General features: G+C 40.9%; 1 protein-coding gene across 1 annotated transcript in view; it reads left to right on the top strand.

Moving 5' to 3' along the window:
- The first annotated feature begins 11,553 nt into the window (after positions 1-11,553).
- Positions 11,554-17,885, top strand: part of LOC147445974 (uncharacterized) — a 58,105-nt gene continuing 51,773 nt past the window's right edge. Inside the window, exon 1 of the mRNA XM_086526142.1 lies at positions 11,554-11,851. Within this exon, the coding sequence (XP_086382268.1) occupies positions 11,600-11,851 (252 nt within the window). The 5' untranslated portion in view covers positions 11,554-11,599. The remainder of the gene's footprint in view (positions 11,852-17,885) is intronic.

Raw genomic sequence — 17,885 nt, 5'->3', positions numbered from 1 at the left:
GGTACTCGTCTCGCTAAGAGAGTGCACGTTGAAGGTCTAGATCTACCACCCAACGGAGGAACCTAGGTAGATGGATTGTCACCTCCGTATGTGTAGAAGGGCCAAACCTAAAAATAACAAAGAGAAACCTACACTCCATGCTCACAAAAAACTAGCTACCTACAAGCTTAATTTCAATGCTTGGATTGACCACCTCAAGACTCGGGTCCACTGGAGGCGACATCCTCTCTGGATGGGAGCCCATCTGGATGTGAACCAACCAAAAGAAGGATGTGATGGCTACTCCCCACTAGATGGTCTCGTATGACATCTACATTAAAGGTTGATAAGCATTACGACCTAGAATTATATATAATTTTTTTCCCTCTACATGCCTACATCCAATCCTCTCTACACCTAAACATACATGTACCTAAACCTTAACATACGAATTCATCTACCCCTTCCTATCTCTCTATATATCTACCCCTTTCTTGTATCTCTCTCTCTCTCTCTCTCTCTCTCTCTCTCTCTATATATATATATATATATATATATATATATATATATATATATATATACATATATATATATATATAATGGTAGAGATAGATAGAGATTAGAGATTCGATTAATACTTCAATGCACTCAAGTAACTACACCCGTGGTTTAGAATATTGTTTATTGCACAGAGTAGTGGAGTGGGTTAAATAGTGCTAAACTGGCACCAGCTCCTATCAAGCTTGCTAATAGTTCAATAATGATTAAGCAGTAGGCAAGTCCAAAAAGACTCCATTATTAAGACCATAGTTCTTGATGGTGTCCCCCAAACCCTGTAAATAGGCATGCCAACTGAGATAATAAATCCTAGTTCCACTTAACTTATTGCAATGAACAACTCCAACCTTTCATAGATTAGAGGAGTGCATCTCTTCTTAGTAGAGAAGAAAGTACCTAAGCTCTAATCACTAACTATGTATCTCTACACTCTACATTGTTGGTCACCACAACATGGACAGGAATAAAAACTATCTTCTTGACACCTCTGTAAGCCAAATGCATAGGCTTGTAGCTCATTGGCTCATGTCAAACCTAGCCAATCACAAGCTTAGGTCATTTCAAGCAATAGAGGTAGCCTTTAAACAAGTGTCCTCCTTTCCAAAGAGTTTTTGCCGTAATACATTGGCGTTGTAGAAAAGCTTCACTCACTTGGGAGTCAATTGAAGCATCATGTAGCAAGTGTAATGCATCTCATCTCCCAAACCACTTCTTTATGTCTTGCATCCATCCCGTGCTCAAGATCTTGCTTTTATGGTTCTTTTGAACTTTTTTACTTGTTTCCCATGCAATTGTAGGAAGTCGATGTGTGAGGGATCTTGAGCATCTTTATCATGTACTCCACAATCCTCTTCACAGTTGTAATTGTAGGAAGTCGATGTGTGAGGGGTCTTGACGCATCTTTATCATGTACTCCACAATCCTCTTCACAGTTGTAATTTCAAGGAAAGGCATTTAACATCTACCAAGGGGTAGGTTCCTTCCAAACTCTCACCCAGGGATTTGGATTGCTTGAAATTTTGGAGGATACCAGCAATTTACCCAAAGCACAGCAATATGTCACGCGACCTGGTCTCCAAAAGTTTGATGATCAATTTCAAAAATTGTTCATCCAAGTACAATTGCTCACCACTCAGGTGGAGCAAATTACGAAGTCGATCACCTCTTTTATCTCAAAGGATGCACAACCTACCCAAGGTAAAAAGGTCTCAGTCAAAGTGGCCAAGAGGAGACTTTCAGCTATAGATTTTAAGCGAGCAAAATTGTAAAAGTTATGCTTTAATTGCATGGACTAACATAAGAAAAAACATTGTCCCCATGAATTGGATTCGTAGAACTTTAACAGATGTTCTTAATAAGTTGTCAACTATCTTTTACATGCCATCAAGTAGATATCTGATCTCTCAATTATCTGTATAGGATGCAATAGAGTGATAGATTTTGCATATGTAGTTAAGAAATTGCAAATGCTACTTTTCTGCTTTGATTCTCTGAAGGGATTTGTACTACATCTATACAGTGAATCTCTTCATGCTATTTGGATTTCATTATTAACAATTTCCTTTATACCAATAGGATATGGTATACATGTTCTTTCGCGGGCAAGGCCCATTGAACAAGGGACATTTTCTTTAACACATTGCATGATAGGTTGACAGTTTGCAAATGCAAAATATAGCTAAGAGCACAATAATTTTGTGAAGTATTTGAGGTGAAGCAAGGCTTCAACTTTATAGATCTTGCTTAGAAGCTTCCAAAGTTTGGAATATGCTATCAGCATATGAACTTCGGGAACCTTGGCAACATGACTGAATACTTTTTCACTCACAATCTATATAAACGAGGCCATGAAGGTGTGCATGGTTTGTACAAGAGCTCTCTACTTCTGAGTATACATGGCTATGAGCCATCCTCAGGCAGGGGTTTACTTCTGAATTTCAGGACAATTTACCACAGTCAAGCAACAACTACTCTGTAGGATATATGTGAAGCAAGGATTCTAGTCCCATACCGAGGTATTGATCATTGTCGTGGGAACAAGAGTAGCTACAGATAGGGCTAGGGCATTGCAATAAGAGAATAAAATCTCAAAGTTTATGTTGGGTAACATTAAAATGGGATGTATCCATGCCAATACAAATTGTGGAAGGCACGTAGGGCATTGTTGTGACCATCCTTGAAGCCAATCATCATCACAGTGCATTAAACTGGCAATAATCTCCACATGCACGAGACTCGCACAATTTTTACAACAAGGTAAGATCACATTTATTTATAAAACTTTTCCTATTAATGTTGTTGCAGGGGTTACCTATAGTTGTTAACCATTTTCTTGATACCGGTTGATACAGGTATAGTGCTTGTGATTGTTGTATATCATTACAATGGCATGCATTTTAAATTATTGGCCATATGCACAAGGTTTAGCCAATACAGATGATGTGTTGGTGAGTAGCAAGTTGGCATGGCCTTGCTATCCAACAACTAATTCATGGGATGACATGAATACACTAGGAGAACCTCAAAGTAGGTTATCTCTTGTTTGAACACCCAATAAAATCTAGTATGACTACCTGCTTTGGGGTGTTGGGAATCTTTCTCTTCTGTTCATCAAGATCCAATTGCGAATAAGTTCCAACTTGGCAGGAGTCTGTTGTTTACTTTATAGCATTGACTGTGCCTATAGGAGTGGCATTTCTAGGTCTATGACCTAGATAGTGCCAAATCACTCCATGAGTATTGATGGTCATTGATTGATCTCTTCACAATTATACTTTCTAGGAATCCTCAATTTTTCGAGGGGTAGTGGACACGTTCAACTTCACAAGTTGAATACACTCATTATTGCATATGGTACATTATGTTGATTACTTTTAACTGCTAGTTTAAGAAGTTTTCATATAGAATCTAACCAAGGAGGTTAGTAATTGGACCATCTTCCCAATGGGTTTGGATTTCCACGACAACACCCACGGTTACCAGTTAAATATTTGTTACTTTTCACTAATTCTTTATTTAGTGTTTAATAGGTCACAAACATACTTAGTCTTTTCATATTGGATTTTTTGGTGATGTATGTTCCAGGTGTACCTTTCAGGTTTGAGTAGTGCACTTGACTATGTGTAAGTGGACATAAAGTTCAACCACCAGGTATGCATGTGATTTGATTTGATTTCATTATGAGTATGCTTTGATTGAGTTTTTCGAGTAGGATGTATATGCTAGAGTGCTTTCGTCCATTTTGCTCTTCAAATAAATGACAAGGTCATGTAGGAGCAAATAATTTTGGGATAGTAGTGTACCAGATACATTTTTGTACCTTGTAGGTATGCACCTACATGCTACTTTTCGTTTGACACATGTTATCACAAGGGATACAACATAGTCTAGGAACTCATAGAGTTCGATTTAGCCAATGTGGAACAAGACTAATGAGGGTCCCTCTCACTCATGTCACTGAGTGTTTATAGTTACCTCCACACACAAGTACATCTCGTACTTGAAGGATGTCATTTTTTTGGACATCCTTATATGAGACATATTCCACATGTGGAGAATATGAATCTTTATGACTGACATTGACGCTTGTTTTTCAATTACATGTCACGAGACAAAGTCCCCAGGTGCTAGTCAAATCCATTTATTAGACCATTTTGAGCATGTCGTATCAAGAACAATTTTAGTGGCCAGAAATTATCAGATACCTAGTAAGGCTTGTTAAGGTTACAAGTACGGTTAAACAAATTTAATGGATGATTGTTTACACATGTAGCAAAGCTATGTTTTGTAAATGAACAAGTTCTGTTGGTACCTACATGTGTTTGATTTTCACATTCTATTATGATCCAAATATGTTAGCACATCTTTCATGTGGGAAATATTTAATTCTTTCCCATTGGACTCTGAGTTATTTCTCTACTTTGGGGTTTGCTTATAATAACGACAAGCATATGATGACTGGTTCAGGTCTATTCATGTAGTGTATAGTTTTCAACCTAGATCACCAGTTATGGTGAGGTTGGAAAATGAGAAACTTCAGCAGACCAAGGAATTCCTCCAAGACCACATGCAGATGTTGACTATTGCTTAACAAGCATGAGATCAATACAAAAAGTATGCTAATGAGAAACGTCGGCAAGTTACCTTCATGGAAGGGGAGGAGATATTATATGTGTGTCAGGTCATTCAGGAAGTACTTTGAAGATTGGGTCAACACCTAAAATATCTCCGAGTTTTTGTAGGCCCTTAAAATACTCTAGTGAGTGGGAAGAATGGCTTACAAACTCTCATTATCTGTGCACTCTCGCATTCATTGGTATTTCATTTAAGTTATTTACATAAATGCTTGCATAGGGACAAAATGTCATCAATCGATAGATTTGGGTTGATCTCATTGGACCTCCAACCTAACCTCATGAACTTGAGCGTATTCTCAACTAATCTATGTCCACGTTATCATGTGTGCTGACCAGCATAAGTCAAGTAAAACGACAACCTAAAGAAGGTGCCACTTAGGAAAACATTAGTGTTTTTGCGAAGCAATCTCCCACTTTTGTTTTTGAGGACGAAAAAAACTCTCCAAGGGGGGAGTAATGTCAGGCCAAGGACCAAGATGGCTAGTATGGACGGCTCGGTAGTGCCTATATAAAGGCAATGGATGTATGGAGAGTGTAGGCTCAGACTTCTCTTGGTCTCACATCCAAGTTCCTGATATGCATGCATGGCATGCTAGTTGGATTCATTCCACCGAATCCTTGTTTATGCTTCCACTATAACATCAACTACTGTGTTCTAGAAGAATTGAGGTTGGTAGATTGGCTTATGATCGTTGTATATGTCTATAGCGGTGGGCACTTTATGCCATCGGCTCTATGCACAAGGTGCAACCAATATAGATAACGCTTTCTGTGGTAGCAAGTAGGCATGGCCTAGCTATCAAGCAACTAGTTCATGAGACAACATGAAAAGCCTAAGAGAGCCTCAAAGTAGGGAATCTCTTACTTGAACACCCAAGAAAATTCAGTATAACTATCTTCTTTGGGATGTTCAACATCTTTCTCTTCAATTCTTCTTTCACGATCCAATTGTGAATAAGATTCCAACTTGAGAAGATCTGTTGCTTACTTGCAACACTACTTGTGTAATATGAGACTAGGGGATGTCTGAACCTACCCATCCATTTCCTTTACATAGGCACCCCTGAGCCATTCAGACTGGCCTTCCTGGCCTCTGGCCCTTGGCTTGAAACATAAAAAGCCTTGCTATAGGCATTGTATGCAGACACATATGCGTGCACACATGTACGTACACACATGTAAAAAATTGATTGTGTGCTTTCAACTAGCCTCTTGCAATGAAGGATTATCAGCTTTAATGGAGGTTGTGGTTGACATCAAGTTTTAAAAGTCATAGTTGTGAAATTCTGAAATTCCTTGTGAAGTTTATTAGCCTCAACTATATCTTACACGGGCATGGAAGGGGATGGGATCTATGATGGGATGATTGAGCATCGTAAATCTCTAGCAAAGTAAAGTCAGGTGAGATATAATTGAGGGTCTACTAGAGGTTAGAGATCATTGCTTATATGGATATGAAAGATCACTACGCTGCCTTCCTCATTTGTAATGTGGTGATGGTGGATGCTTCATTGATGAGGAATTATGAAGGCTTTCACACTTGCTCAACAAATTTACACGTGGGATTACAAGTGCAATCAATGCCATTTGGTAAATCTTGAAAATTTAGAAGGTGGAATTGCACTAAACCAAAGTTTTTCTCTAGCATTGGTGAGGAGGTAAATAAAGGGAGAGAGAGGGATAGAGTCTATTGGATGTGCACCATTACTAGGCAAGCCTATTGATTTTTTTAGATTTTTTTTGTAGGAGATCGCACTTTCTTGAGTGAGGTGATACAATGGAGCGTCCGTGAGTGCTACCAAATTTTGCATAGCTGCACTCAAATGATCCATGACCCGAGATGGAGAATGAGTACTCAACCAACCAAGTTGGCTCCTTTGGACAGGAAGGCCTATTGATTTTATCACTTGTTTATACATTTACACATATAAATACTATGAATCGGCCATGGGTGAAATTTGTAGTCTTCCCAGCTAATCCTAGCTCTCCAAGGCTGCCAAAGAATACCTCTCCACAATTTTTTTTGCGAAGGAAGATTGGTGGTGGCAAAAGATGGTCTTCCTCCCAGGAAGGCTTGAATATTAAATTTGCGAAGGAAGACCTTAATTGATTAAGGTATTCCTAAAATATTTGGCTCTTTTATAAAAATAGAGGCACAACAAAGTTTGAACACTTTGAGCATAGAAGTTACTAGAGCTTTGAAAATGCAAGCTACATAGTTTGTAGCCTATGGTTTACTTTACAAATTTTATAGCATGTGCATGGAGAGCGCATGAGATTGCTTGACTGGTCGGACTTCGGAGATGAATATCCGAATATATATACTTGAGGGCCGGTGCTCACTACCCACAAGCGGCCCAATTTCTAAGCCTAAAGTGAAACCTACTCTTGGAAATTGTTTTAGAGAGATTTTTCTTTCCAGAAACCATTCTTTGCACATTCTATAAGCTCCTACATAGTGCTCTATAGATCACCCAATCCCCTTTACATTTTGATGGCTCTGCCTCCTTCCTCGCCTACACACTTGTGTTGAAGCTTAGGTCCTTGGAAGACCTCTCCAAGCTCAAAAGAAAGCTCAACCTTGGAGTCCGACCTTTTCTTGTAAGTGCATAACTCTACGATGTGCTAGTATTTAGAAATCATTGCTAGGTGGATTGTTTACAATTTTCTGTATAAATCCTTGCCTTTAGACAATGGCAAAAGCTCACTTTGCCACCAAAGCTATGGGAAGGCCCTAGAAGGATCCATGACAAAAGTCGACTGCATATGCGTTGGGAGTCAAAAGGAGGAACCTTATTCTAAATGATGAAGCTCCAAGTGCAAGTAGTGTCAAGAAGAAGGTGCATACATTCAAACCATCGATTGCATATGCCTTGGGAGTCAAAAGAAGGAACCTTATTCTAAATGATGAAGCTCCAAGTGCAAGTAGTGTCAAGAAGAAGGTGCATACATTCAAACCATCTTGGAAATCGATACATAAATGAACACGTCCATTTTTTGATGCAATGGTAGAGAGAGAGTCCGATGTATTTGGTGTGTGGAATTTGGCACAAATAATCTTGAAGCGAAAGAGGGCTCAACTACAATCCAACTACCTACTCTTGATAAGCACGCTTTGTCGGAACCACATAAGCTTGCGGCATAAAAAGCCATAAAGATTTCATGCCCATTGAGAAGCATGTAGAGCTTATAGTTGACAATGAGAAGCAGCGAATCATAAGTGTTATGCAAACAATGTACTTCATTGCAGTCAAAGAATTGCCATTATATTTCTTTAACTCGCAATGTAAATATTTGAGGTACATGTGCACACCAAGGATGCCTATAAACGATGAGTACTCTGCCTATACCAATAGGACCTTAGGCATGTAGTTTCTCAAAGTTATTGGGGAGAACTCAAGGAATGCATTCACAAGAGTCCATTTTTCTTGGTTTTAATTGATGGTAGTACCGACCTTACCTTCGACAAACACATGATTTTCTACATGACATACCTCAAAGAGGAGGGTGATGGACCTAGTGTTTGCAAGTTTGTGGGACTTCTTCCTTTGGAAGATGGAAAAGTACGAGCAAAGTTCTATGCTTTGATGAAATTGTTGAATGACATGGGTTTAGATCTCAACGAATTGATTGCATCTGCTTCAGATGGTGCATCTTGCATGCATGGTGTCAACAATGGTGTGTTGACTAAGTTAAGGCAGAAAGTTCCCCATGTGATTGGAGTGCATTGTGTGGCCCATCGTGAGGCACTTGTGGTTTTGTATGCTTGTGATAAATTTGTGGAGTTTTCATATATGGATGTGTTTGCTAATCAAGTGCATGCATGGGAGGGGAGATCCACACAATGCCCTCAAACTTTGGACAGGTTAATGAAGGCATTTAATCTCAAACCATTGGAAGGCTTATGATACATAGTGTGCATTGGCTACCTAGAGGCAAAGTTATGAAGAGGCTGGTGGAGATGATGCCCGATTTACTTAGTGACTTTAGACTCATGCCACATTGTATAGCATTGCAACAATGTTCCAAGTGCAATTTTTGATTCATTTTTTGGTAGATGTGCTATTTGAATTGAATGAACTTAGTAAGAAGGTTCAAAAGGATCATGTGGACATTTAGATGTTGCAAATACACTAGATGTTGTTGTTGAGCTCTTTAAAAAGTGATATTTAGGCGAGCCATCTGGTTATGGATCCAAAAATTATAAAGAGTTCATGGAAAATTGAAAGTTATGCAAATTAACTATGTGAGGGATAATGGTTGCGTAGAAGTTCATACTTTACATTTTTCTTCTTTCTGGTCAAAATCTTGTAATGGAAGCTCTCTAGATACTTGTATTATCCTTGCAAGGGCTTTTGTGCAAGAGCTTATAAATGGCATCAATGAGAGGTTTCAAGATCTTCCTCTTTTTAACCTTGCAAAATTGTTTGCTCCATGTAGTTAAGAGAGAGATGTTCGAAGGCTACTTGGAGCGTTTATGTACTCGGTTTGGTGTTGGAGAGAAGAAAATTGTGGATGCCACACAATGTAATTTGAGGTTGATCGGTTTTCTCTCTCGTTGTTTAAGTAAAATCAAAGCTATAAATTTCATGATGCACGGGGGAAATATTGTCATGGAGAAGTGGAGTGGGTTGAGTTGTACCCAGATCTTATTAAGCTTTGGCAAGCCTTGCTTGTAATACCTATTAGTCGTGCTTGTTGTGAGAGAGGGTTTTCAAAGCAAAATCATATTAAAGACAATGATTGTAGTAGTCTCACCTTGAAGACATTGGATGTGTTGATGCTTTTGTCTTTATCAACACCACATGAGATGGAAGATGTTGAGTGGGAAAAAACTTATGATATGTGGGTTGCTATGAATTTTAGAAGGTCTCAACCCTCGTGCGCTTGATCTTGCATTTAAAGTGAAGAATGCTCCTCATGATATTTGGTTTTGCTTAAATTTGAAATGTGGATTAATCTACATTTCGTATGAGTTTAGTGTTCAAAGCATTTGGATTGCTTGTCTACTTTTTATTTTCGTCAACATTTAGTTCTTTTCATATGATGTTTTGGGATACAATTGACCGTGCTTATCTAAAATCTTTAGTTTGAGGTTTAAACTGGTTATTTAAATTCGAAGAATAATAAGTAAGAGGGTATTTTATATTTTTGATATTTTCTTTAGTATTTATGCTTAGCTTTGTCTCAAAAATATTTTTGTGTTTCATTTTTATCATTGCGGATGTACGCAAGACAATGGTCCTGAGTGACGATTTTTGAGGGAGCATCCTTAGTTACATCACGTAGCACTCTTGAAGAGGGAACAACTACATAATAAGGTATGCTCTTTACATTCTGTATATTTTTGAATCTTTTACAATGGATCTTCCTACATCTTTATGTATGCAAAGTTATTTTAGTAAACTAGTTAGTACATATCGCTTTGATAACTATGGATTGTTGTTTAGGACCATACAAGTGGAAGGTTTTATGGGAAGCCATGCCGACTGGGGTGAAGGCTCTCACTAGGGGAATTGGTCCGGATAGATGCTCGTAATTCTGAACGGCTAGTGAAGGCCTCCCTCACCTTTTCAAGGAGTGCTTGAGTGACCTAGCAGGGAAGATTTGTAATGGGTTCAAAAGACCTACAAAATAGGATTCTTCAAGGAAGATCTCTTCTAGGTGTTTAAGAGCCAAGCATTGCTCATCGCAATGCAAATCGTGAGATTTTGTTACTTCAAACAACTTTGGAAGGCAAGGAATTGTCGGATCTTCAAGAAAACCATAGAAACACCTTATTCATTCCATATAACCAAAGAATAAGGGTTAGTAGTTAGTGATGGGACAACCAAATGCTTGTGACAAAAGGTTGAAGACCTACCTGACACGAACTTAAGGTAAACTTAAATTGTGTGTGTTAAACCTCTTTTTAATCCTTTTTATCGCCAATCTTGCTTGAAAGCTAGCTTACTTGATGACTTTCGACATAATTAGAATTGAAACAACGGTATACTTGCTAGCACTTTCGTTTCATACACTTCGTTCGATAGATGCTCTACGTCATCCTTCCACTTGAATATTGTTCAGTTGATAGGAGAGCCACCCAACGACAATGGATGAGTCCACACTTTTACCCATGCAAGTCAGTCATTGCAGTGCCCATGACCCTGTTCCACTCATAAGAGTTTATTTGTTTCCCAATGGCGATGATCACCCCCTACTTTCTTGAATTATCTCAGTGAACTTAGCTATGTATCTATGACTCTTTGAAGCTGCCATGGCTCATCATGAGCGTGACAGGAATTTGTAATGTTTTGATTATGCTAATATAATCTACTCACCATTGTGAGTTTTGAAAAAAAAAAGTACCATCACAAGTTGCCACAAACACTATCATTACATTTTCTACTTTTTAATGGGAAGACCCCATTAAATTTTAGGTTTTAATGTGAAGACCAAGCTTTATTTGAAAGCTTCCATAGGGAAGACCACTTTCGGGTTCGGTCTTCCCAAAAAAAAAACCAAGGGGGATTTTAACTCCTCGGGACCAAGTGACACGAACATGGGAGGATGGGATCTACGATGAGGCGATTGTGGACCATAGATCTTAACGACGACTTGAAAGTAATCCAAGGTGCCCTAGATTACTGGGTACCCTAAATTACTTTTGGTGTCATTGCCTTGCACACGTGTTTAAGTAAATTGGGAGCCGCATCCTTTAGAAACCATGCAAGGTGAAGTGGTTAGGACATGTGTCTCGCATGGGTGAGTCATATGTTCAAACCTCACGGTCGCATAATGGGGTACCTAGATTATTTTCGAAATGCGGATACTTTAGATTACTTTTTGTAATTGAGGATACAATAGATTACAAAAAGTAATTGAGGGTATCCGTTTTCCAGATCTACTGCCCACAATCTTTCAAATTTCAGCCTTGACTAGGTATGACATCACAGAGTCTCCTGCCCATGTCTGCGACACGCTCCTCCGCAAACCAAGAAGGGCTTTGGTCATCTCCGTCGCCACCACCGTCGTCATCAGTAGAAGAGTGGTTTCGGCAGCTCTCTGGAAATTTTCAAGAATCCATCACATCTATTCCTCAGTTTCACGAAGGCATTACCCTGAAGCCTCTCAAAGTTGAAGTCACCGAGCCTGGACGTTTTGTCTGTTCATTTCGCGTCCCCACCCACCTCACAGTATGCACTCCTAATCATGTTCTTCTGCCCTCTTTTTTCCCTTTTTGTGGCTCTTGGAAATGCGTACTCTATATTTCGTCGCAGTTGGAGTTTTGACGTTTCTGTAGCTCTCTTTACATTGCTTTGTGATCTTTTGAGGAGGGAGAGCACACAAATTTAACAAGACAAAACTCACAACAGACTGCCTGCATGTGGCTGCATGTGCGTACGTGTGTGTGAGAGAGAGAGAGAGAGAGAGAGAGAGAGAGAGAGAGAGGTACCAAGCATTGTCTGTGTATTCAATTGCCCTTAGAGGAACGGGTGCAACAAAAGAGAGAGAGAGAGAGAGAGAGAGAGAGAGAGAGAGAGAGAGTTTTAAGGGGAAAAGAGAGAAGCAATCACATTTATGAAAATCTGTATGCCATCTCGAATTGATGTGAAGTCTCCTTGAAAGGGGGAAAAATGATACTATTTGCCAAATCGCCTTGCTCCAAGTCCAAACTTCCAAGAGCTCTACAACTTCTTTCTGTAGAAGTCTTGAAGATCCCACTATGAATCTTTTCGAATAGTTATGGTAATTCATAAACTTTTCAATAGATTCATCCAATCTCTTTTTGAATCTTCCAAATCAAGTAGCTCACTACCTATACTTGTATTGTTAGGTGCAACGGAAGGGTTTAAGGATTTTCACTCAGATCTAGATGTTGTCAATTCCTCCTCCAAGGGCTTCCCTCTCTATGGCGAGAGAGGTCTATGCTATTGATTGTACAAATCTGGTACAATGGTCTAGATGCAATGGACTTGCCCACGATGTCGACGACAATGATGATGGCGACGAGACTGGCTAAAATCTGAAATCGCTAGAGATTGAATTTTGGAAATTTGCTATCTGCTGAATTTTGACTCTATGTCGGCGAGGACGGCGATGGCGACGACGATGCGCTGAAAACGTAGATGTTGAAATCTGCGAATAGCGGACTGAAACTGAAAACGTTGAAGTGCTTGGGCTGATTTGTCACCAGGAACTGCAAAACGCTAGGTAGTGCTGCAAACTGGAAATGCTAGGTGGCTGTAGCAAAAACACTATGTTGATTTGCAATCTGCAATCTGAAAACGCTAGCTGTTGCAGTCTGAAAACGCTGGGTGATCTGGGAACTCTACAAACGCCAGGACGGTCTTGATGACTGAAAACGCTAGGGAGTTCTGTCAATCTTGCTGAGAAGGTGCACTGCAAGTATAGGTACTTCTTCTGTCAGAAAGTGCTAGCGCTAGCTTTCTTATAAAATGCCTTACCCAGTTTCCCAACAAAGTTACTTATTAATACTAAGTGAAAAATGGCTAAAATAGGTAAATGGGTTCTGTGCACTGTAAAATGTTGATGATGGCTACTGACTATAATGTAGATGATCATGCTGTGTGCAACCGGAGGATATGCAACTACTCTAAGTGCTCGGACATGCACGGCTTGCGCACAGGCTCACAAAGGTGTCAGAACACTTCCTAAGCTGACTTGAATCCTTGACTTGAAGTAGCTTGTCCACATGCACATAGGGCTAGATATGCATGTGACATCCCCTCCTTTTTTAAAGTGAGGTGTTGGTACCGATCTGCATGGCTTCCTTGTAGGCTGCCAATAATTTGGGATAATCTTTGAAAAACTCTTCATCGACCCACACTGCCTCGTTGGTTCCTAGATCCTTGAACTTCAAAAAGTATTGTCTGACTTGCTTCTTTGAACCACGGCGAAACCGATGCATAGAAACAGGGGATGGGGGAACGCAGCCCTTATTTGCGGGGATGAGGCGAGGGACGGGATGCGTTTTCAGGACGGAAGGACATTCATCACGGGGGACGGGGCGGGACGTGTCTCGAGACGCACGTCCTCGGTGACAAATCCAGATGGGACGCGGACAGGTGACACATGGGTAGCTGTCACGTGACACATCAAACCCTATGTGTCCGTGGACAAGCTACAGCATGACCATGGATTCAATTCAATCAAGTCAGTCTAGAATAGAAAGTGATATGGCACTTTGTGAGTCTGTTCGCAGACCGTGCATGTTCAGACACTTAGAATAGATACATATCCTCTGGTTGCATACAGCATGATCATCAGATTTCCATCAGAACCTATCAGTAGCATTTTTACAATGCATAGACGTATTTTTGACAATTTCACTTATTATTTTTAAGTGACTTTTGTTGGAAACTAGGTAGGGTAATTTTGCTAAGTTTGTATATAAAGAAACCTAGCGCTAGCACTTTTTGGCAGAAGAGACAGCAAGAGCACCTTGCTCAACAGACACCTTCTCAGCAAGATCCCACAAGACAGCAGACCTAGCGTTTTCTTCATCAGCATTGACCTAGCGTTTTGCTCCCAGATCAGCCAGCGTTTTTGCATTGCAGCAGCTTGGCGACAGTACGACTTCAGGCCCTAGCGTTAGCGGATTCCCTCGCAGATAGTAGATCAACCCTAGCGTTAACAGACCAACAACGATAGCAGAATTCAGCCCTAGCGTTTTTGGAGCAGCAGGACATTCAGCGTTTTGCAATTCCATCGCGACAGATTCAACCCTAAACTCAGCGTTTTCAGTTTTCAGCAGTTAGACGTCGCAAAAGAAGTCCCGAACCTCGCAGATCTCACCTTTCCGCAACAATTCCTCGCTGCACGGTGGGATCCATCGAGTTTGCAGATTTAGCCTCGAAAACACAGATTTTAGCATCTGCGTTTTAGTGCGTCGTCGTCGCATCGTCGTCATCGACATCGTCATCGACATAGAGTCAGAATTCAGTAGATAAAGATTTGCAGATTTCAGCCCTTAGCATTTTTCAAATTTCAGCCCGTCTCATCGTCGTCCTCATCGTCGTTGACATCGTCGGCAAGTCCAAGCATTGTAGAGATTTGTGCAATCAATAGTAGACCGCTCTCGCCATAGAGAGTGGGGCCTTCGGAGGAGGGTTTGACAACATTCTGGTGTCGTATTCTTCTCTCTCTCTCTCTCTCTCTCAGTCTCAGCACCTTCATTTATAGTGTCGTTCACTTTGTTTGTGGTCATTTGCACTTTCTCACTAAAGGAACGGAATGCTCTCCCTTCCGTAAGTAAATGAAACCTTGAGCACAGTTCGGAGCACTCATCTTGAGCAAAGTTCAACATTCACTCCCGTTGCACCTTACATTGGTATTAGAGCTTTGGCAGTGTTCTATATCACTCAAGGAAAGAACCACATAATTTTTTTTGCTTGTTGCTGTCGCACGTAACCCAAGTTCACTTGGGCCTGTCGATTCCTAATCGTATTTTTGAAGAGTGACAGGAAACCCAAGAAAGAAGGGCTTGTCCGGCCTTCCTTTGTGCCTCTTTTCACTCATTGCGAGCGGACCGTGCACTTAGCGGCCGGCCAATCGACATGAGGTGGGAAAACGTAACCTTGGTGCGAGCGCAAGGCCGCCAAGGGGTGTGCCCGCGGAAAAGAGCAGAACTCGAGTGAAGAGAAGATCCTTCTCTAACACAGATTGCAAGCGAAAGAAGAACCGCAAGAACCTCAAGAACCCGAAGACCCCCAAGAACCCAAGACCCTCAAGAACCCAAGACCCTCAAGAACCCAAGACTTCAGTGGATGGTCATCACCCGAAGCGGAATGGATACTTCGCAAGAAGGTGGTGAGCATGGGAGTGGCGAAGAAGAGTTTTCCCCACCAGAAGGTTTTTCCGACCCTCCCCCTTCCCGATCTACGCAAAGGATTGCACTAACTCTTATGGAGGCTTTCGACAAGATGATGATGGACAGGGAGTTAGAACGCTAAGCAAGAAAAGTAGAAAGAATGGCAGCCATAGATCGTGAATCCGTAGAAAGAAGGGCAGCCATAGATCGTGAATACGAAGAAAGAATGGCAGCCATAGAGCGTGAGTACGAGCGCGAGAACAAAGAAAGAGAAGCAGAATTTTATCGCGAGAACAAAGAAAGACAAACAGAATTTGATCGCAAGAACAAAGCAAGACAAGCAATGAACAACCGACACATGAAAGAGATGTTGCGACTCTTTTCTCAAATGCAGGCACAGATGCAAGAGATTCGGGAAAAGGAGACTCTCTCAGTCTCTTCTTCTCCAAAGCAAGACACACAGGCTTTGCATGATAATGACAAGCATGATGAATTGCATGATAATGATGAGCATGATGATTTGTTTGATCAAGATGTGATTTCTGACAAGCATGATGATTTGCAGGAAGATGATGTGAATTAAGAAGGACGATGGTTTAGTTGATACTTTTTCTAGTGAAGCTAATCTCATTGCAGATTCAATCAATCAAGAAGAACCGATCTTGGTTTTTGAGTCGAGGTCCAAAGAACCCCCTCAGGAAGAACCAATCTTGGCTGTCGAGCCTAGGTCCAAAGAACGCCCTCAGGAAGAACCGATCTTGGCTCTCGAGCCTAGGTCCACAGAACCCCCACAGGAAATATTATGTGTTCGAATGATTAGTCAGTACGCATTGTTCGAGTGTTTCATTCGTGATGCTTTCCTGTATTTTAGTCACCGTCCTTATGTGATCCCTTTTCCTAGGCATGCCATATTGTACGTTGAGCATGATTCACTCATGAATGAGCACGGATGTATGCGGATGATTCATGAAAAGAAAAAAATGTTTGCATTCAAGGAATTCACACTCCATATCTCTTCCTTGGCATGACACAGTACCCGATAGAGCACAAGAAGGATTCAGCATCAAGCATGGGCATTTCCATTGTGATTTGCCACAGTTGATTGATTTAGATCAGAAACACAAGATTCGATCTCATTGTTTGCGTGTGTTTGATGAACGGGTTAACACTCTGTCTCTACGGTCATCTACATTGCATACACAGGCTCTACAGAGGAATAATATTTTTCTAGTCACTCTACATGGAATGTGTATGTTCATGTTTTTGTGTTGGAAGTGGTTTCAACAATTTTCAGCCTCGGAGATTCTTGAAGAAGCCAGACGCATGACTCTAGAAGAAGTTGAGGTATTGAAGGAGCCACAAAATACTGTCGCTTTCGGTGCGGCCCAAAGAAGCAAGTGTTGCAGACCTTTATGAAGTTCAAGTATCGCATGACCCACGCATCAGAGTGGGCTGGCGAAGAGTCCTTTCCAGGATTCCAGGCACTGTTGGCGACGCCATACAGTTCGGTACCAGTACCTCACTTTGAAAAGGAGGGGAGATGTCACGTGACACACCCAACCCTATGTGTCCGTGAACAAGCTACAGCATGACCAGGATTCAGTTCAGTCAAGTCAGTCTAGAATAGGAAGTTGATCTGGCACTTTTGTGAGTTTGTTCGCAGAGCACACAACATGATGATCATCAGAACCCAGCAGTAGCATTTTACAATGCATAGACCTATTTTCCTATTTTTGACAATTTTCACTTATTATTTTTAAGTGACTTTTGTCGGAATTTAGGTAGGGCAATTTTGCTAAGTTTGTATATATAAAAACCTAGCGCTAGCACTTTCTGACAGAAGAGGCAGCAGGAGCACCTTGCTCAACAGACACCTTCTCAGCAATACCCCACAAGACAGCAGACCTAGCGTTTTTTGCATCAGCATTGACCTAGCGTTTTGCTCCCAGATCAGCTAGTGTTTTTGCATTGCAGCAGCCTGACGACAATACGACCTCAGATCAGCCCTAGCGTTAGCAGATTCCCCCGTAGATAGCAGATCAGCCTTAGTGTTAGCAGATCAATAGCGAAGGCAGAATTCAACCTTAGCGTTTTTGGAGCAGCAGGACATTCAGCGTTTTGCAATTCCATCGCGACAGATTCAGCCCTAGAATCAACGTTTTCAGTTTTCAGCAGTCAGACATCGCAGAAGAAGTTTCGAACCTCGCAAATCTCACCTTTCCGCAACAGTTCCTCGCTGCACGGTGGGATCCATCGAAGTTTGCAGATTCAGCCCGGAAAACGCAGATTTCAACATTTGCCTTTTCAGCACGTCATCGTCGTCGCATCGTTGTCATTGATATAGAGTTAGAATTTAGCATATAAAGATTTGCAGATTTCAGCCCTTAGCATTTTTC

This window comes from Adiantum capillus-veneris, chromosome 12, assembly GCF_014529385.1.
Source record: "Adiantum capillus-veneris isolate H3 chromosome 12, ASM1452938v2, whole genome shotgun sequence".
Lineage (NCBI taxonomy): Eukaryota > Viridiplantae > Streptophyta > Polypodiopsida > Polypodiales > Pteridaceae > Adiantum > Adiantum capillus-veneris.
This window is presented reverse-complemented; position numbering and strand designations above follow the sequence as displayed.